Source organism: Pseudopodoces humilis, chromosome 23 (assembly GCF_049639895.1).
Source record: "Pseudopodoces humilis isolate 2021_Gansu_Grassland_sample_001 chromosome 23, ASM4963989v1, whole genome shotgun sequence".
NCBI lineage: Eukaryota > Metazoa > Chordata > Aves > Passeriformes > Paridae > Pseudopodoces > Pseudopodoces humilis.
In genome coordinates, this window is record NC_142222.1 from 9,726,675 (window position 1) to 9,746,868 (window position 20,194).

Below are 20,194 nucleotides of genomic sequence, written 5' to 3' on the forward strand. Positions count from 1 at the left end.
CAGCCTTTCTGTTTTGGCCCCTTTGCAAACATGATCTCGGTTGATTAAGAGGTGGATGGAATTTAAACCAAGATTTGTGGTCTGTAAATTTGTGCTGAGGTTTCTTTGTGAAGCCACTTGCTTAAGGGGTGATGGTTCCTGATTCTCTGGGGTGCTTTGCAAAAGCTGAGACAAATGCATGTACGTTGCACTGCTTGCTCTGTGATTGCTCTGCCTCATTTTTCTTTCTTTCTTTCTATTCCCAAGCTTATAATTTATATATTTGTTTATTGTTTAAAAAGGTTATTCTTTATTGACCTTTTCTGCTTTCCCTGCTTTCAGTTGATTTGCTGTAGGTAGAGTTTGGAAGGGGGAAGGCAGTGCAGTCCCTCTGTGCTGCTCATCCATGGTTTGATGGATCTGCACAGACCAAGTGCTGTGTATCTATTGTCCCCACGAGTCTTTTTGGGACACCTTTAGTATAGGAGTTAAGAAAGGAGGGAGCTAAATGGAAGGCCAGAGCTAAATACAAAGCTGGGAAGATGGACTTTCTTGAGGAAGTACTGCAAACCCCAAATCTGTATGGCTGGGAGAAGACATAAAATCATCCATCTGCATAGCTCGGGAAGGCTAAAAAAGTAGTGAAAGAGCTATGATGAGAACCAATGGGATAATGAAGAAGGAGAAAGCCTTTAGATAATGACACACCCCAGCTTCTTACTTAGCTGGCTCTGAAATGTGTGGAGCAGTGAGTTTCCTCACTGTGTCCATTGGGACCTAACAAGGGAAGCCCTAGGAAATCAGGAAACATTTCCAGGAATAACCTCCCTGAGGTTTTTTCCACTCCTGAGTGCAGAGCAGTTCTACCCAACATAGATGTTGTCCCATAGTCCTCACAGCTGAGTTGGAAGGCACAATGGCAGGAGCAGTGGTAACAGGTGTCCTGTTTTTTGTTTAGGGGAGCTGATGGATGGCCGGCGAGGGCTGGTCCCCTCCAATTTTGTTGAGCGAGTTTCAGATGATGACCTCATGACGATTCTGCCTCCGGAGCTGAATGATCTCACCCATAGCTCGTACCAGGAGAAAAGTTTGGTCAGTGCAAGCACCAGCAGTGGAGATAAGAGTGAGTTCTCCATTGAAGAGAGTAGTATTAGTCTGTTGGCCAGCAGAGCAGAAGGAGACCAGGAGGAACCTGTTAGTCACACAGCAGTGCCTTACCCAAGAAAACTGACTCTTATCAAGCAGCTTGCCAGAAGCATAGTTGTAGGCTGGGAACCACCTCTTTTGCCAGCTGGCTGCCCAGACATACAAAGCTACAACATCTATGTGGATGAAGAGCTACGTCAGAACGTGAAGAGTGGCCTTCAGACCAAAGCAGTGATAGAAAAGCTGGATTTACACAGCAGGGCTTACCGCGTGTCCGTGCAGACGGTGACGGCGCACGGCAGCTCTGATAAACTGCGCTGCACTTTCTTTGTGGGGCAGGATTTTGGCAAGGCACCAACGATGCTGAAAGTCAGAAGTGTCACAGCCACGTCAGCAGAGGTGACGTGGCTTCCCTGCAACAGCAACTACAGCCATGGGGTGTATCTCAACGGGCAGGAGTGTGATGTGACCAAGCCGGGCGTGTACTGGTACACCTTCCGCAACCTGCAGCCCAGCACCCAGTACGTGGCCAAGCTGGAGGCCCGGCCCATGAAAACTCCTTGGGAAGAGGTGCCCGAGGGACAGGAGCAGGACTCAGCTGTGATACACTTCACTACCCCTCTAGCAGGTACCGCAGGCCTCTGCACATGGAGAGGCTGTGCTCAGCTGGCCCTTTGCTGGGAAGCCATGGGGCAAAGGGAAGCGAGATTGATTAGGTCCCCAAAGCCTGAGGTGCTGCACTGTTTTGTTTTAATGTTTTTCTTCCTTTATTTTAAAATTCGATTATCCCTTTTGCTTTCGTTTGCTCTGGGAGGACATCCTCTCTGCTGATTGGAGCAGCTGGTTGGGCAGGGAAGAGATGGTTTGCCATGATCTTGCTCCAAGGGTTGCTGCATCTTGGCCTCAGCTATTTTTGCAAAGTTCTGTTTTCTGTGCATTAAAGCTTTCACAGAACAAGAGCATCTTATTTTCTCTGGTTCTGTCTGTTGTCTCCCAGGATTGGCCTGGCTGTTGTAGTTCAGTTCTGCAGGGGCAGGTCTGGTTGGGAGTTTGCTCTCTGATTCTAACCAGGGTTCAGCCTTATGCTGTAGCCAGATAAGCAAGAGGAAATTGTGTTTGGTCTCTCACAGGCACACCTGATGCTCCTTTGGATGTCCAGGTAGAAGCTGGTCCCTCTCCAGGTATTCTGGTTATCAGCTGGTTACCTGTCACCATTGATGCTGAGGGATCTTCCAATGGGGTCCGGGTCACTGGGTATGCCGTGTATGCGGATGGACAGAAGGTACTGACTGTGCAGGGGGGCTGGGGCTGCTGTAGGGGTAGCACAAAGTGTCAAGACTTTAAGGCATGGAAAGCTGGATCCAGGAAGGTGTCCTGAGGAGACAGTGACAGTCCTTGGCCTGGAGAAGAGTGAGCAGAGAAGGGACATTGCTTGGGCTCTGTGATGCACACCACAAAAAACATCTGTCCAGATTTTGGAGGTGCTTCTGGAGCAGGACCCTCCAGCTCTGGGGCCCCCAACATGTGGAGTTGCTGGAGTGAGTCCAGAAGAAGCCATGGAGATGCTTCAAGGGCTGTATCCCCTCTGCTCTAGATCCAGGTTGGCAGAGCTGGGGGTGTTCACCTGGAGAAGGCTCCAGGGAGACCTTAGAGCTCCTTCCAGAGCCTAATGGGGCTTTGGGAGAGCTGGAGAGGGATTTTGGGCAATGGATGGAGGGACAGGACACAGGGAATGGCCTCCCACTGCCACAGGGCAGGGTTAGATGGGATATTGGGAAGAAATTGTTCCCTGTGAGGGTAATGAGGCCCTGGGACAGATTGTCCAGAGGAGCTTTGGCTGCCCCAGCACTGGAAGTGTCCCAGGGCAGGTTGGGCAGGGCTTGGAGCAACCTGGGGTGCTCCACGTGGAAAGTGTCCCTGCCCATGGCAGGGGCTGGATTGAGATGGTTTTTAAGATCCCTTCCAACCCAACCATTCAATGGTTTTAACACACAAACATCCCAGGGTTCAGTGCTGTTACTGATACAGAACATCCAGGAGCACAGTGAAGGAGCACAGTGCAGACCAGAATGATGCTGTGTTGGATAATTGCTCTTTTGTTGTGGAAATGCTTTTTCATCTTCATGGGTCAGAAAAAGGAGGTGTCTGGGAAAGTAGTCAAAAGAGCTGCCTACAAAAAGGGAAAAGCTCTTCAAAGCTTAGGAAACAAGGAGGGTTAAAATCTGGAGTAGGAGTGAATATATTAATTTTTTGCAGACTGTTCAGTTTCTCAGATTTCTCTTTAACTGTTCATTCTTCCCAGATACTGTGCAGAAGGGTGGGAATTCTGCACAGCTGCTCTCCAGAGCTTTGGGTTCTGTCTTAACTTTGGGGGTCGGGAATTGTTCTTCTCAGAAGGGCTGAGCTGTGCACAATAAACAATTCCTTCCTGTTCTTTTGCTTACAGGTGATAGAAGTTACTTCTCCAACAGCTGGGAGTGTCCTGGTGGACTTGTCCCAGCTTCAGATGTTCCAGGTGTGCCGTGAGGTTTCTGTGAGGACAATGTCTCAGTATGGGGAGTCCGTGGATTCGGTTCCAGCCCAGATTTCCTCCGTCCTGCTGGAATCCTCCCACTGCACTTCCCCTGTGTGCACCACTGTCCCCTCCAGACCGCCCCGGGGGGGCCCCAGGGCCTCACTGCCTGCCTGCAGCCCACAGCACACACCCACACTCCGACAGAAAATTCCTGCTGAGAGCTCAGATGCCAAATTGACTGACCCATCCTCCAGCCCTGCTGGCTCCGCACGGCCCCTGACAGAGAAAGCCTCTTCCCCACCACACCTCCCCTCCCCATGTGCTTCCTTGGTGCAGGCTCCAGGTACTTCCCCACAGAGGTTGGACACTGTGGGAGACAAGAAATGCCTCAGTGTGCCTCCCCAGCAAGCTGGCACAGCGTTCCCAGGGCGGGGCACGGAGCCTGGCCCTTCCCAGGAACCGGGATTGCAACAGCTGGTTGAAGGGACAGAGTTGCAGGTAAGTGCTTACATCTCCTGCCCAGTGCCAGTTGTGCAGGGAAGGGCAGGGAATCCTTTCTGGGGAGTGGGACAAGATGCTCCTGAGCCCCCTTCTGTGACACAGTGTTGCCTCTGGGCCATCATCCAGCAGTGGCAAACTGTCAGGGAATCTTGGCTGGAAGATGCAGCTTGATTCTGTTTGCTAGCAGATGAGGAACAGAGTGAGGAAAGGAAGAATTTGCAGTGTTAAAAGGTTAAAAAGATGTTCCCATGTTAGTCTGGCATTGCTGTGCTCTGACTTGAAGGGACCTTCTCCAGTCTGGTGGGTTTGTACAAGACAGTGGTAGAGCACCTCAGTGGAGAGCAGAGCAAGGCAGCCATGGCTGCAGAACTGGCAAACTGTTGTGACACTGGCTGTTTGGAGTTTCCAGTGGGTGAGTGAAATTCCAGGTGGAATTCCCAGTAGGGTGAGTGAGTCCTTTCAGAGCTCTTTTAGGACAGTGGTGAGGATGTCTGAGAGCATTACTATATAATGATAGTAAATGATTTCTCTGTGACCATGGGGAAGCGGGCTCTCCTGATGTGGGATATATTACATAAGGGAAAAGGATCTATTTCCCATTCTGACTTCTGACATCAGAACTCACTGGAGTGTTTCAAACTGTTAAATTCAGCACAGCTTTATTAATCATGGCAGCGTGTCCTTGTGAAGGCTCAGAGATAGGCTGAGACTTCTGAGAATTGCTGAAGCAACAGTGGCATGGTGGGTGCAAGCCCAAAGACCAGCTCGATACCCAGAAGAACTGAGATGTTGAGTCCAAGATCAGTGATCAGCTCCTGGTCATTTGCAGCTCAGTGCATCGGGTCAACTGCTGGATTCATTTACCCACATTTACCCACGTGGGACCTGAGGATAGGGAGGGGTTTGTTCCAGGGCTGGCCAACATTCCCAGCTGCAAATTGCCTGCCAAAACATTCATAACCCTACAGCAAAGAACACATCAGAGAGTCAAAATAATTTGGGGTCGTAGGACTCATTTTTGGTGCATAAGTAGTCTGAGACACGTCCCCTTGATTTCACTGTTGGTTTGTTTCCCAGATGGAGCAGTCAAGAACCAGACTACCAGAGCTGGGAAGCCCGACGGACAGTGGGGTGAAGCTCCAGACAGAAACCTGCCACGTGTGCTCTGTGGAGGAGGCACCCAAAGGTCCCAGTGCTGACACGGAGAGAGAGGCAGAGAAGCACCTGAAGCCAGAGCCTGCGTCCTCCCCCAGCCAGGCTGGGGCCACGCAGGACACCTTTCAAGATGGAAACATGAGTGGGAGCAGCTGCCAGGACTTCCTGAGGTTGTCTTCTGGCAAGGAGGTGATGAAAGAAATGTCCAGAGTGAAAAGAGAGGTTTGTTTAACCTTGGTTGAATGTGTGTGCCCATGGACGGATGTGAACTGTGCTTGACCTCCTGAGTTTCCCAGCCTTAGGCAGTGTTGTTCTGCAGGCTGTCAAGTGAGACTGATGTCTGTGTGTGTCCACACCTGACCCACTCCCTTGGGTGCTGCCCACTTCCTTTCCTACCACACCTGAGCTGTGTGTGTGCTCAGAGAAAGGAAAAATGCTCCTTTGTTGCTGAAATAGTCTGGGACAACTGAGAAAATGTGTTTTGCTTTTCAACAGCAAGAAGAAAAACTGTCGGAAATGGGCCGCCGACAGTTGACGCTTTTCACTGAGCACAACCGGAGTTCTGACCTTTCAGATATTTTGGAAGAGGAGGAAGAAGAGCTGTCTTCAGATGCTCTAGAAGGGAAGAAATGGGACCAGAGAGAGCCATGTTCCCAGGAGAATGGGGAAAAGGTAACTTGTCCTGAGTGCTGCTTGCGGGGAGCGCCGGTGCAGCCATCCCATGCCATCAACTCACAGGAGGAGGGGCTGGGCTGAGCCTTTCCTGAGGTCCTGCTGCTCTGCTTTTACTCCCAGTGTTGGCTCAAGGTAGTAAAAACACAAGTTCTTTGGGAGAGGGAGAGGTATTGGTTTGTAATGAATGGAGTCAGGGTTTAATTGGTTGGAAAAAACACACAATGTGATGTTTAATGTCTAAAAAACAGGGGTTTTAATGTTTAATGTTTTTAATGTTTAAAATCCAGGGTTAAAATCAATGGTATTGGTTGAGTTCTTAACACAGATAGTAACCAGGAAACAGTCAATGCACAGGGTGGGATTGTTGGGGTGTCCTGTGCAGGGCCAGGAGCTGGCCTCAGTCCTTGCAGTCCCTCCCAGCTCGGGATATTCCCTGATTCTGTGATTATTTGGCTTAGGCCTTGATGCTTTCTGTAGCCAGGGATGGCATGTAGGAGCAGAGTTGTGGCTTTGCAGTTCAAATGCTGTAAGGGATGAAATCCTGCCTGAGCTGAGCTGTTAGTGACCAGCTTAATTCATGCTCAAAGAGGTAAATCTGGTCTGAATGCATTTGTGGGAATGTGATTTCAACTGCCTGGCCTGCAACTGGTGTGTAAGCATACAGATGACATCAGTTGGGATGAATGTCCATGAGGGAAAGCACTGAGGATGAGAGACTGGGAAATTAAAAAGCTCTGCAGGAAATGTGATACGCCTGGATGGCAAGAAAGCACCCTTTCTTTTGTTTTTCATGTGACTGAAGAACATCTGTAGTTGATGGTGCCCTGTGTGGCTGCTGCCAAACCCTGCTCATGTCCCGTTGAGCTGAACAAACTGGTGGTTCTTGACTGGATGAAGTGATTGTTTTCTGTGCTGGCAGTGACAGAGTGAGGGTGACGAGATGCTGAATTGGGAGAGGACATGAGGGGCAGGAAGCTTTAGGGCACAGAGCTCCCATTACTGCCTTATGGATTTAAAGGGATGTGACTGGAATAGGGCTGGATTCTACATATTTAACTAAATTTTCTGTTACCTCAAGACTCCTCAGCCAACTCTTTCAGGATTCAGAGGATGAGAACTCGGAGGGGTACTGCTTTTAAAATGTTTATCCTCAAATAAGTTGTTTAATTGCTGAAACAATTTATTATATTAAAACTCAAAAGCAGAAGCCACAAATTTGCAAACAGCTGAAAGAAGTCTTACTGAACTTATTTTATGGTTGTATTTATGAATTCTCCATATTGCTAAAGGGTGCTAACAAGGCAGGAGCCTTGGGGATGTATTCTGTAAGGAGAGTTTGAGATAATTGAGGGGTGTTTGGTCTAGAGGAGTTGAGTGGGAGATTTTGTAACTGCCTATAACTATTTGCATGATGGTTAAAGGGATGAGTGACAAAGTCTTCTTGTTTCTGGGAGATGATACATTAAAACAGGCAAAAATCATGAGCTGTTGTTTGGGATGTTCATGTTAGAGATGAGTTCAAACCTCTTTCCTAGGAAGGCAGTGCAGCCTTGGGACTGGTCCCCAGAGGTTTCAGGATGTCCATTCTCTGATGTTTTCAAACCTCATTTAAGCAAAGACATAGATTTATTGTTGGCAGCAGTCCTGCTGCAATAGGGAACTGAACTGGAGACCTCTGGAGGCCCCTTCAACCAGTTCTAAATATAATTCAAGACCAACTTTTGCTTGGAAAAAGCTATACAGAGGTTGGAATCTATCAGTAGGCAGCTTGCAACTGCCTTTGTTTCTCCCACACTGTGGTTCAGTCTTTAATTATCTCTGAACAGACCTGCTCATGGCTGTAGTTTAAAATATCAGTAGCTACACATGATTTGTAAGTGCCTTTAGAACACAAAATGATGTAACTTGTCAGGGAAGTTGAACAAGAGACCTCCAGAGGTATCTTCCTACCAAAACGACACTGTGCACCTGGGCTTTTACCTTTTATGTTAGCACTAATGTAATAAGAGATAGACCTATAAATTCTACAGTTGATCCATAACAAATTTTAAAATTCAGCAGTGCCATCCCCAAAATTTTCTGTAACCTGGTAGGCTCTCACCCATCTGCAAGCGAAATTCATGTCTTTGTGGTCCTTTGAGGTAAAAGGTTTTCCTTTGTTTTAGTGGGAACTCTGCTCCTGGATTTGCAGACAGGAACCTGCAGTAGGGTGGCATTTGCTGGGAGATGGGAAGGGCCTAGGCAGCAACATCTTCAAGGGGTGTCCTGCAGCACAGGGCCATTCCCTGTGCTCCAGGGAGGGGACAGAGCTGAGGGGGACCCGCGGCTCCGTGGGTGAGCACAGGCTGAGGCTCAGCCCTGTGGACAGAAGAGCCCACTCAGCTCTTCCATGGAGGGACAGCGTCTCTCCTGCCCCCATCCCAGCCCGAGGGTGCCAAGCCATGGGGAATCATCGTTCCTGTGGCAGGATGAGAGGTGCTGCAGGTGGAGGGGCTGGGAGGGAGCTCTTCCATGCATTTGCCTTCCTCGCTTCCTGCCACATTGCTGGTTCATCGATTGCTTTTGCCAGAAGATCCATCGCTCCCTCTGCCCCCTCCCCTTGCTTTGCTGCAGCCACAGCTCCATCCTGCTCTACTGGGAGGGAATCAGGGTCACTTTGCCTCTTGTTTTAATGTTTATTTCCTTTCTTTTTTCCTTTGCTTGTCCTGGCTGTGGCTTTTCTCGGGGTCTGGGTACAGATGGATCTTTGTGATACTGACAGCGATGAGGAGATTCTGGAGAGGATCCTGGAGCTCCCGCTTCAGAAGAACCACAGCAAGAAGTTGTTCAGCATCCCTGAAGTGACTGAGGATGAGGATGAAGATGAAGATGAGAAGGGTGTTACAGAAGAAAAGACAGACCCTCAAGACTCCTTGGAAACACAGGCCTATCATTCAGGAAGAACAGAGAAACCACCCAACAGCAAGGAGCCATTTCTGAAGGAAGATAGGAGTAACAGCTCCGTGGATGTGTATGCTCAGACTCCGCAGGGGGAGCACGGTGCTAAGGAGAGCAGAGCGGATGCTGACCATGCAAATCCTGCCTTTAGCCCGCTGGCTTTCAGTCAGAAGAAGGCACACTGGAACTGGGGCTATCAGGAGAACGATCCAAGGTCTGGGAGTGGGACAAGTCCCTCTTGGGGCAAGAAGAAGGGAAATAATTATCGAGAGAAGATCCGCAGTCGGCCTGAGATAAGTAGGAAGAGACAGAGTGATCCAACAGAGCACTGCAGTCGTCTGCTGGGCAACTGCAGCCAGATGGGGAGCGGGTTATACAGAGCTCCCAGTCTCAGGGAGGAGCTGAATGTTGTCAGCAGTGCCGGTGGGAAGGAGGGGTTGGATTTGTACAGCCGGGCCAGACAAGGCACCTTACAGAAAAAAGCCCAAAGAGCAGTAGGAGCTGGGGGGGCAGAACCTGCTGTGATGGCAACGCACGGCCCCAGCCCCAGAAGCCTGGAAATAGACATCGAATATGACTCCGAAGATGATCAGGATTCAACCTGTGCATCCTCCCCAGAGAGCAGGCTGTGGCCAGAGAGGTCCCAGAGCTGCCAGGGAGACTGGAGTGATTGCTCCAGTCAGTCTGAGGTTGCCCACCCGGGTGGCAGAAGGGACCTGACCAGGCTAGAGATGATGGAAGAGCAGGGTATGGAGTGGGCCGGGCACCTACAGTTCTTCTGCCGGGAGAAGGAAGCCCCAAGGTGTGAGAGCAGTTCTGAGGAGCAGGGCTGGGAGCTGGACTGTAAGTCACCTGGCTGGAGAAGGAGGCTCGAACATTCTTCGAAGGGGATACGTAGCACCTCCTTGCACAGAAGGGTTGGGTGACTTTTGCTATTCTGGCTTTGAAGCAGCTTGCAGTGGTGCTGGCTTCCCTCTGCTTCCCTGGCCTGCCTGTATCTTGCTTTGTTCAGTGTTGTCCAGAGAAAGGACCCTCCTCTAGGATTGTCTGGAAGAATATCTAAGAGATTCTGTAGTTCTGTGCTGCTCCGTGGCTTTTCTTGTAGTAGCTGCTTCTGCTTTTCCTGCTCCCTGACCAAGTGTCACCGATGCAGTATTCCTTTTCACGCTGGGTCTCCCTCCCCATGGCAGGAGGGTGTGAGATCCAAATGAAAATCCCTGGTGCAATAAGCTGATTGGTGAAATCTTTGTGTAGATGCTGACTGTAATGTTGCCTCCCCTTGAAATGCCCTTTCCTGCATCTTCACCCTCGCCAAGGGGTTCATCACTAGTGCCTGGCAGGGCACCTGCCCGTCCTCAGTTCTGTTTTCCAGCTCCCTTGGTCTTTCCAGCTCTAGAGTGTCCCTGAAGAGGAATGTTGCATTTGGAGGCATTGCTCTTTGTGGAGTGCGTTTGGGCCGAGCGCTGTTCAGGGAGTTGGAAGGCAGAGGCTGTTACTAATTCTCTGGTGGTTCCAATTGCAGGCATCCAGTCATAAAGATTCCAAGGGCCCAGAGCCGCCTGGCACAGCCACCTGGCAGGCTCCTAGCAGGAGACGGAGCAAGGGTGTAAGAAGAAGCCAAATGCAGAAACCTTTGTTCTCTAATCCAGGTGAGCAGGTACGGGGAGAGAGGTGGGCAGCAGGAGAGATGGAAGCTCCTGGAAATGGCTGGGGAGAGGCTGGCAGGCAGTGCCTGGGCCATACAGGGCAGGGGCAGTGGCAGGGCTGACATTCTCTGTGCTGTGTCCCCTCTGTGCACAGGCCCTCCAAGGAGCACTGCTCCCGAGAGCTCCGGCAGAGATGACAGCATTCGGATCTTCGTGGCTCTCTTTGACTACGATCCTGTCTCCATGTCCCCTAACCCTGATGCGGCAGAAGAGGAGCTCCCATTCAAGGAGGGGCAGATCCTGAAAGTAAGAACTTAGTGAACATCTCCTGCTCTATGGATCTGTCTGGTGTTCCAGGGGCAGCATAAACCTTGGGAGGTCTGCACCTTCCTCATGAGGGAAGTAGAGGGGCAGATGCTGATACCTTCTCTGTGGTGACCTTATGGAATGGCTGGAGCTGTGTCAGGGAGGGTTAGATCAGATATCAGGGAAAGGTCAGAGGGTGCTGGCACTGCCCAGGCTCCCCAGGGAATGAGCACGGCCCCGAGGCTGCCGGAGCTCCAGGAGCGTTTGGACAGCGCTGCCAGGGATACACAGGGTGGGATTTTTGGGGTGTCTGTGCAGGGCCAGGAGCTGGGCTGGATGATCCTTGTGGGTCCCTTCCAACTCAGGATATTCCATGATTCTTTCTCTGTGCAGCTCAGTCCCTGCAGCATAAACAGTCTATTTTTCCTTTGCAGGTTTGTGGAGACAAGGATGCTGATGGTTTTTATAGGGGGGAATGTGCTGGAAGGGAGGGATACATTCCATGCAACATGGTGTCAGAAGTCCCTGTGGAGAGCAGTGAGCTCAAGCAGCAGCTCCTAAAGCAGGGGTTCCTGCCTGCCAACACGGAGAGCCCAGGTACTGTGTGTGTCTGTGTGTGCCCTGCCCCTGTGGCTTCTTTGCTGGAATGTTGGAAGCTCAGTCCTGCTGTTGTGTGTGGCCAGTGCAGCCACCAAATCCGTCTGGAGGGCCGTCCCTGGATCTGCAGCCTGGTTTAGTGGCTGCTCCACAGCAGGGGGATCTGGCTGGATGTGGGCGTTCCGAGCTCTCCGTTCATCCCTGACTCTGCTGCAGCTTTTGCAGCTGCTCCTGGGCTTGAGGTGTGTGAATTCAGCACAAAGTGAGGATGAGCCTCACTAGGGACAGGGAAACAGAAGCGTTTGAAGAGCAGCTGAAGTATGTGAGCAGAAGTTTTCACTCTGTTCTCTCCCTTGTTTTGAAAGCCTGTGACTGAACTCTTGGCATCACCCTTCTCTTGGGTGAGAGAACCTGTGACTTGGGAATGGAGATGGGGAAGGGGGAGGAAAGGTGTGAGACAGCAAGGTAGGCAGACAGGAGTGTACAAGGAGCTGGTGGTTGGGTTCCTTCTTACTCCCTGAACTGTGTGGTCAGTGCTTTGTGCACTGCTGAGGCTTTCCTGTTCCTTCCCACTCACACCCAGAGAGGAGAGGGAGCAGCCCTGGGATGTGCAGCTCAGGCTGAGTCAGGCTCAGTGGCTGTGAGCTGCCCCTGCTGTGAATAGCTGTGTTCCAGTGCCTGTCCCTTTTGTCTCCCACCTCTCATCCTGCACTCCTCTGTGCACCCTCTACTGCCAGTGCCAATTGTTGGATCTGCTCCACTTATTAAAACACCACGATATTCCTGCTTTTGCTGCTCCCTGTTTCTCTGCCAGTTCAGCAGTGGAAAACTGCACAAGTGTTGGTCATGGCAGAGATAAACCCTGACATTGCCTGAGCTGGGAAAAAAACCCAAATCAACCTAAAAATAAAAAAAACTCAAGGAAAAAAATAAGCGATCCAATTTGTTCCTTTTTCCATGGAGGGAGACTTGGTATCCAGCTCTAACAGACCTTTGAGGTCCCTTCCCACCCAAACCATTCCATGATTCTGAGGGGCTGACAGTGCCCAGCTCCTAAATGTTGATCCCTGGAAAGTTGACCCTGAGGAGCACAGGGAATTTCACTGTGTGATTTCTTGAATGTGTTTGTCCTTTGGCCTCTCCCATGTCTGAGGAGAGGAGATTTGAATAAGGTGTTTTTCATATCCATACTCTTTCTCCTGTGTATATGCCAGAGATGGCTGGATGCCTGTGGTGGCCTGTGTCCCTCTGTGGGTACACAAGGCTCTCTCTGCCCTGCCCCACTGCCCAGTCTTGGAAAGGTAAAGGACTTCATTAATGACGGCTTTGAAAGTTTGGAGGAAGGTGGTGGTAGTCAATAAGATGTGTGTGCACGGAGGGACTGTAGGTTTGACACTGGTGGGGACACACCTCAAATCCTTGGGTCAGTTTTGGGCCTCTCTTGGCAAGGACAGTGAGGGTCAGGAGCATGTTCAGGGAAGAGAACAGAGCTGGGAAGGGGCTGGAGCCCCAGGAGCAGCTGAGGGAGCTGGGAAGGGGCTCAGCCTGGAGCAAAGGAGGCTCAGGGGGAAATTCTGGCTCTGCACAACTCCCTGCCAGGAGGGGTAGTCAAGTGCAGGTTGGACCTGATGGTCTTCAAGGTCTTCTTCCAAGAGTAGTGATTCTCTGATTCCTTGGTAGTTGGGCTGGCTGTATCTCTGCTGTTTTCCTGCTGCCATAAAACCCCTATCACAGCCTTGTAACTAAGGAAATGCCTTGGAGGGGTTGGTCTGGGCACTCCGCAGGTTCATTTGGGATTTCATCCAGTCCTGACCCTGCTCAGGTGCAGAAGCTTTAGCTAGAGACCTGAGATTTTTAAGGTGTTAATGGTACAAGGTTTTATTTTGTCCTTATGGTGCTGCTTCTGAAAGCTAAGGAGCAGCAAAGTCTGTCTGCTTTGAGCTGTGGAGTGTCTAAAAGGCATAAGTATAGTGTGGATTTCTCTGTGTATTTGGGATGTGGATCATGCCTCATCTGAGTCCACATATGAGGCCCGGAGGGCTTTGGCCACAGAAATCCTGTTGTCAGCCTCCCAGGGGAGGCATGTCATCTCCTCTGTCCCCTGTTCACTATTCAAGATGCTTCTCACTTTCCATTCACTGTCTGTTTCTCTTGTCTATTTATTTGCTTTTTTGGTGTTTTTATTAAGGAAATGGCACATTTTCTCCACCTCCACGCCGCCAAACCGTCCCTCCTCCAAAACCCAGACGCTCCAAGAAAGGTCTGTGTCACCCACTGCTTCCTCTTTGGTTTTTGTTGTAGGATTACAGGCTGCATTGAATTTTTACTACTTGCTTTCAGGACCCTCAGATGTTTGTACGACTGCTAGGAAGTGGAAAGAGAGCCCATCCCTGTGCTGGTGTTAAGTTTTTAACAACAGTGATGTCTTTTATAGTTTGGAGCTTGACTTCTGCTTCTTGTTACGTTCCTGAGTCCTGGTTACTGGTGTAGACTTTGAGTTGCATGAACAGTTTGCTTCTGTTGTTTGCTGTCTTGGTGTTCTTTTTACTGTTTGTCAGCTGTGTCATGTGGTCACTGTTGGAGATGAGCTCGTACTGATGAGGCATTTTCTTCCCCCAGCAGGGCTGGACAAACAGGAGTGCAAGTCTCAGCCCGGTGAGAATTGCTTTTACGGGGGAGTAGCTGATGCATGATCGAATTACAGATGTGTTTTGTGTTCAGTGGCCAGTGTGACACCCTGTGGTGCTGCTTCAGAGCACTGGAACGAAAGGTTTTAGTTCTTTTTGTTCAGTGGTGGGTGCAGAATGTTTTGGTTGAGCAGGGGGTGCTTGCAGGGGGAGCGCACCCGTTGTGCTGTGGGAAGAGCAGGGCAATCTCTCACTCGTCACATGCTGTAGTCCCCGTGATCCAAGGGGCCCTGAGAGGCTGCTCCCTCTGCTGAGGTGCGTAATCTGTTGATATCCAGAGAGGCAATTTGCAAACCCTTTGCCAGCCCATCCAGTGCTGACCCAAAGCAGGGTTAAAATCCATGAATGTGTGTTTTCTGTAGCACCAGACTTGGCTTTTGTAAGCTCAGGGCAGGTCTGTAGGTGATGAGTCAGAGCAAGAAGGAGATTGTGGATGGCAAGGCCTGAGCTTCCCTGTGTGCTGGTCCCTGGACCTTGGAGGACAAATTTTGTAGCTTAATAACAGAACATTGTGTGGTGGGAGGAGAAATGTCCTTTCAAGACACTGTAAAGAGGCAGCTGTCCTCTGTGTGTGTGTGTGTGTGTGTGTGTGTGTGTAAATAGGAAATGTAAAGTAAAACATTCCTGTATGTTTAGACAGAGCACCAGGATGAGGGGATGTGGGATGTCCCCACTTCTGTGCTTATGAGATGATGAAGCAGATCAGAAAACTGTTTTACCAAATGCCTCTAAAGTCTCTCTCCACTCGGTTTCCCCCAGTATTCTTTTTGCTCAGACCACTATGAAAATGGTGAAGGAGTTGCTGTGATTTGGGATTTTGTCCTAATCCCAGGATTTTGTCCTTTGTGATTGCCATCTAAGAACATTTTGTTTTTCTCCTGCAGGGCAGAAACATAAAGACATTGAAGCAGAGCTGCTGACTCCTCGCAGGATGGTGGCTGCTTTTGACTACAACCCTAAGGAGAGCTCTCCAAACACAGATGTGGAGGTAACCATCAGCTGCTCCCCCCTTTTCAGAGGTTTCTTCTTCCTATCTCTTTTTTCCTTCTCTCCCAAGACACTCAGCACTTTGGTCCAACCAGAGTATCAGTGAAACTGTGTGAGTACTCATGGTGTCCTTTAGTGATCAGACAGGACTGAGTAAATCTGGGGTGGGAGGAAGCAGCTCCTGCTGGTAGCAACTGATCCAGGAAACACTCTATGAAAAGGAAAAACCTGCTTAAGGGTTTGAAAGCGCTTTTGACACTTAATTTGAGCATGACTTTTGTGTTAAATATCTGTGTAGATCCTTGTTCAAGCAAAAAGATTTAGCTCCAGTTTAATGGACTAGTTTGCATTGTTTTCAAGCAATTCCTATATACAGAATCACAGAATCATGGAATGGGTTGGGTTGGAAGAGACCTTAATGCTCATCTCATCCTACCCCCTGCCATGAGCAGGGACACCTTCCACTAGACTGGGTTGCTCCAAGCCCCTTCCAACCAGGCCTTGGACACTTCCAGGGATAGGAAGGGATATAATCTAAACAAGGATGGATACAATCCAGAACAGTATTTTTGTGGATAAGTCTGTTCCAGCTAGAAAGGTGGCAGTGCAGAATCCTTTCTGCAAAAAGAGATGAACACATTCTCTGTTCCTCCAAGCTGTGTTAGTACTGAGCAAACAGAAACATGGGATTTGGATTCACATCCTTTCCCTTCATCACAGAGTGTCTGACCAACAGAGGGAATATTGCCTCCCAACCTGTGTCTCCTGCCCAGAGAGACACAGCTGAGGACTGCTTTAGGGATGGTGGAACATCCTGGGAGAGACACAACGTGAGCATGTGTCCAGCTGTCAAAACACTTCTGAACCCTTGTCACCGAGGAGATGACTGTACTTCTTGCAGTGATTTGCTCTTGTAGAACTTCTGTGGACAAGAGCTCAAATTACTGAAACGAGCTGGTGCAGTTCTGTGGGAGATGCTCCACAGGAGTGACCTGCAGCCTCAAGAGATGAGATTGAGGACTAGGGATATAATATGATAAATATATTGGAAGTAGATCCCTTCCAACTGACACTTGTAAAGTGACAGAGTGTCTTGAGTGGAACTCAGCCTGTTTGGAGCTTCCACTGAGCAGCTTTTTCCATTAAAAGAGACTTGTGACACCTTTATCTTTAGCCTTGTGCCCCAGGGAGCATGTGCTGGGGACAGAGGGTGTGACAGCAAAGTGTCGCTGTGTGCTGTGCCCCTGTTCTGTATCCAGGTTAAACCTCCCTGTTTGTATGCATTCCTGCTAGTGACTAATCAGTGAGTGCTGCATACAGAACAGGCTCATCCAAGGGAGCAGGATTTGTAACTATATTTAAAGAAATTGAAGGTATTTCTGGTGCTTGCTGAGCTTGTCCTCAGTGCACCTTTCCAGAGCAGGCGGTAAGAACAGTTTTGAAACCTTATTAAAATTGGTTTTAAAATGGGCTTTGCTCTTGTCTTAATTTGTGACATGCTTCCCAGTGAATTCCATTATTTAGCAGTGAATTCCAGAGTTACCCATTTCAGTTTCCATCCCACATCCTGGTCCTGCAAGATTAAAACAGTGGGCTTCCTCCCTTGGAGTGAGATTGGACAAGAAGGCGAGGGGAGTCTGTGTTCCTAGTGAGAAATTCCAGGCAGTGCTTGTCCTGTGACCTCTGTTCTGTGTCTCTTTGCAGGCTGAACTGACCTTCAGTGCCGGGGACGTTATCACTGTCTTTGGGTCCATGGATGATGATGGATTCTACTATGTAAGTGCAGGGCTTGGGAAGGTCCTGTGGTTACACTGGAAATTGTTGGAGTTCATGCAGTGGGAGGGAAGCAGAAATCAGGGAACAAAGTATTCTGCTTTTGGGAAAAAAATAAACCCCTTTCTACTTAGTTCAGGGCAGCCTGTTTCTGGTGCTCATTTCTCCTGCTGTAAATCCAATATTACAGAATCTTGGAATGGTTTGGGGAAGGGACCTTAAAGCTCATCCTGTTCCACCCCCTTCCATGGGCAGGGACAGCTTTCACCATCCCACACTGCTCCAAACCCTGTCCAGCCTGGCCTTGGGCACTGCCAGGGATCCAGGGGCACCCACAGCTGCTCTGGGCACCTGTGCCAGGGACTCGACATGCTCACAGCCAGCAATTCCTTCCCAGTATCCCCTCTATCCCTGCCCTCTGGCAGAAGGAAGCCATTTTCCCTTGTCCTGTCTCTCTGTCCCTTGTGCAAAGTCCCTCTGCAGCTCTCCTGGAGCTTCTTTAGGCCCTGGAAGGGGCTCTGAGGTCTCCCCTGGAACCGTTTCTCCTCCAGGTGAACACCCTGAGGTATCCCAGCCTGGCTTCAGAGCAGACAGGCTCCAGCCCTGGGAGCATCTCCATGGCCTTTGAATGTCCCAGTGGTTCTGAGTTTATTTTTTGGCATCAGTTGCCTGCCAGTTTCCCAAAGCTTTGCCTGTGTCTTTCCATGCACACACCAGCTGAACCAGCACCTACTCAGAGCTAGCATTTCACCAGGCACTTTGGGCACTTGAGCCAGAGGCTGGAATGGTGATTCAAGTAAGCAGACACATTCCTGGGGCTGTTCCTGCCCTCCAGCTGTGTGCCAAACTTGAGCCTTGGCCCTTGGATCATCCACCTCTTCCTGGATGGGAAAGTCACACATCAGACTTGAGGTTGTGCTCCAGGTTAAGTCTGAGGGCATCACTGAGAATGTTTTGTTTGATCCTTTTACAGTGTTGGACAAACAGCATTGCTGGGGTGGGTTTTGTCTCACCCAACCTCCTCCTGTTGAACTGTAGGAATACAGAAATGCAGCTCTGTGGTCATGGATGCAATGCCTACAGGACATTGTACCAGTACTGCCTCATTCTTAAAGGCATCAGTAAATACCAAGGCAAATCAAAGGCCTCTGGGGCACCTGTGGCACAGTCATATTCCATTATGGTAGTGGAGATTTTGAGTTTGTAGGAATCACCTTTGTCACAACTTGCTGTCATCTCTTCTTCCTTTACTCTCTTCTGTGCTTCTGTGCTCTGAATTGTTCCACAACTAAGGAAGGATGGGAGTTATAGAATTTTCTGTGGATCCTCTCTATGTGGGTGTGTTCTGGACTTGTCTCAACCCACAGCCCAACCTTCTCTGCAGGGCACTGCACCTCGAGTTGTTATTTATTTCTCCAGGAAAGATGATGTGAAAATTGAATGTTGATCTTGTAGGGAGAGCTGAACCAACAGAGAGGGCTTGTCCCATCCAACTTCCTGGAAGCTGTCCCTTTGGATGGAGACATGGCCAAGGAATTCCACTCAAAAGATAAAGAAGCTTCTCCTCTGAGTGCTGAGAGCCAGGTGAGATGTGTGACTGCATGGCACTGCCCTGCTGGCTGCAGCGTGTCTGGAGCCTGGGCATTGCATGGCATGCAATACCCGTGAGATCACTCAACCTGCTGCATGCAGCCTTTTCATCCCAAGAAGTGCTGGGAGCTCTTCCCAAGGATATACTGGTAGTGCAGAAAGTGGCAGAAAACAACACATTTGGGGATTAGAATAAACAAACCAAAACATCACAAAGAGGAGGATCCAAGAAGTTCTGACCACAGCCAGCCCAAAACACTCATGCTTACCAGCTCAGAGCAACTGCTTTAATGCTGTTTCTGTTGATGGAATATTTTTCCATCAGTGACATGCTATTTCTGTCAAAGACTGATTGTAAAGCGCCTTCAGAAAGTGTTTGATTCTAATTGATTTCATGTATTTATTTCTGCCTGTGTTATGCACCCGGGACGGTTCTTTTCTTCAGAGAATGAGGAAGAGAAGAGTCCAGTGATAGATATGAATGATACATAGAGAGAGCAACCATGTAAGTGTGTGAGACCTTCAACCTCCCACCCAGCCCAGTACCTCAAAGGCTCCTCCTCCATCTGGAGCTGGCTCCTTTTCTTGCTTATGGTTTGACAGGCTGGTTTAGGGCTGTGGTGGCAAATCTACCTTCAGGTCTGATGTCAGACCTTTCACTGCCACCTGGGTTCTGTGGTAAAGACAAACCATTCAGCACATCAAGTGCAGTTGGTTGGAACAATTATCCGGTGGTTTTGGGGACCAGGATGGGACTGTGCTGGATATTCAGGTTTGGGAAGGACCTGCTTTGTAATTCAGCTTGGCCTTTCTGTTCACATCTACAACCAAAGCATCATTTGACCTTTGCAAGATCCTCCTCAGTCTGAGCACGCTTCAGATTCAGCCTGGGGTTTTTTCCTTCTGGATTTTGCTCCTTCCTGAGAATAGTTGTGAAAAACCCCTGCCCACCATCCATTTAAGAAAATAGTAACATTTGGTCCCTAAAACCAACCTTGTGTGGATAGTTGTTCTGGGGCTGGGTGGGTGAGACCCCTGGTTTTGGGGGCCAGTGGAAGCAGTGTTTGTTTTCCTTAGTTTCAAATGTTTGTTTTCCAGAAATTGTGTTGATCAGTAACACCTGAGAGAGCACTAAAACCACCCCTTAAAACTGGTATCACTCTTGTGTTTGTCACTAATAACTTGTATGAGGATTTTGACAGAGCAGTTTTTCCTTTGTTTCTCTTAGAGAAGAAACCCCCATTTTAGTACGATTTTTCTCTTACCACATGAATCTGGGAGCTGGTTCTGTTGCTTTCCTGCCTCACAGAGACCTCTGAGAAGAGAAGAAATTGTTTGTGGAGGTACTTCAGGCCTGTCCTGAAGCTGTTCCACCTTTACCCAAAAAGTGTTTTCCAATGGTGCATGGACCGAGCCTGCGCTGCTCTGGCTGCCCAGGGGCATTTACATCCCTCCCACATCACACCCTGAGCATTGGCGAGCCCCTTCTGCTGCTAGCCCAGTGCTCTGGGGCATTTTATCCAAGGATTCTTTGTTACAGAAATCATAAACAGTTTCTGGAGCAGAACCTGGGGATTCTTTCTTTTGCTCCCTGCTAAGAGAGTGGGCTCCATGTTAGCCCTCACCTGGCTTTCTTTTTCTCTTTGCCTCCATAAATCTTGCATTTTTGGCTGCAGATGTTTCAGCTGGATTTATTCGGG

The 20,194-nt window shown here is 49.5% G+C and overlaps 1 protein-coding gene across 12 annotated transcripts in view; it reads left to right on the plus strand.

Moving 5' to 3' along the window:
* The window catches only part of TSPOAP1 (TSPO associated protein 1), a 55,653-nt gene that overhangs the window by 33,695 nt on the left and 1,764 nt on the right, over nucleotides 1-20,194 (plus strand). For 3 of the 12 annotated variants that reach the window (XM_088066086.1, XM_088066084.1, XM_088066094.1), the window contains 14 exons: nucleotides 938-1,753; nucleotides 2,256-2,407; nucleotides 3,572-4,138; nucleotides 5,219-5,518; nucleotides 5,792-5,968; nucleotides 8,710-9,825; nucleotides 10,431-10,557; nucleotides 10,709-10,860; nucleotides 11,295-11,457; nucleotides 13,646-13,717; nucleotides 14,077-14,112; nucleotides 15,029-15,132; nucleotides 16,836-16,907; nucleotides 18,360-18,488. In XM_088066086.1, the coding sequence (XP_087922212.1) occupies nucleotides 938-1,753; nucleotides 2,256-2,407; nucleotides 3,572-4,138; nucleotides 5,219-5,518; nucleotides 5,792-5,968; nucleotides 8,710-9,825; nucleotides 10,431-10,557; nucleotides 10,709-10,860; nucleotides 11,295-11,457; nucleotides 13,646-13,717; nucleotides 14,077-14,112; nucleotides 15,029-15,132; nucleotides 16,836-16,907; nucleotides 18,360-18,488 (3,983 nt within the window). Of the gene's footprint in view, nucleotides 1-937; nucleotides 1,754-2,255; nucleotides 2,408-3,571; nucleotides 4,139-5,218; nucleotides 5,519-5,791; nucleotides 5,969-8,709; nucleotides 9,826-10,430; nucleotides 10,558-10,708; nucleotides 10,861-11,294; nucleotides 11,458-13,645; nucleotides 13,718-13,797; nucleotides 13,858-14,076; nucleotides 14,113-15,028; nucleotides 15,133-16,835; nucleotides 16,908-18,359; nucleotides 18,489-18,939; nucleotides 19,000-20,194 lie in introns of those variants that run through there. The other 9 variants (XM_088066095.1, XM_088066092.1, XM_088066085.1 and 6 more) reach the window with 9 other exon arrangements.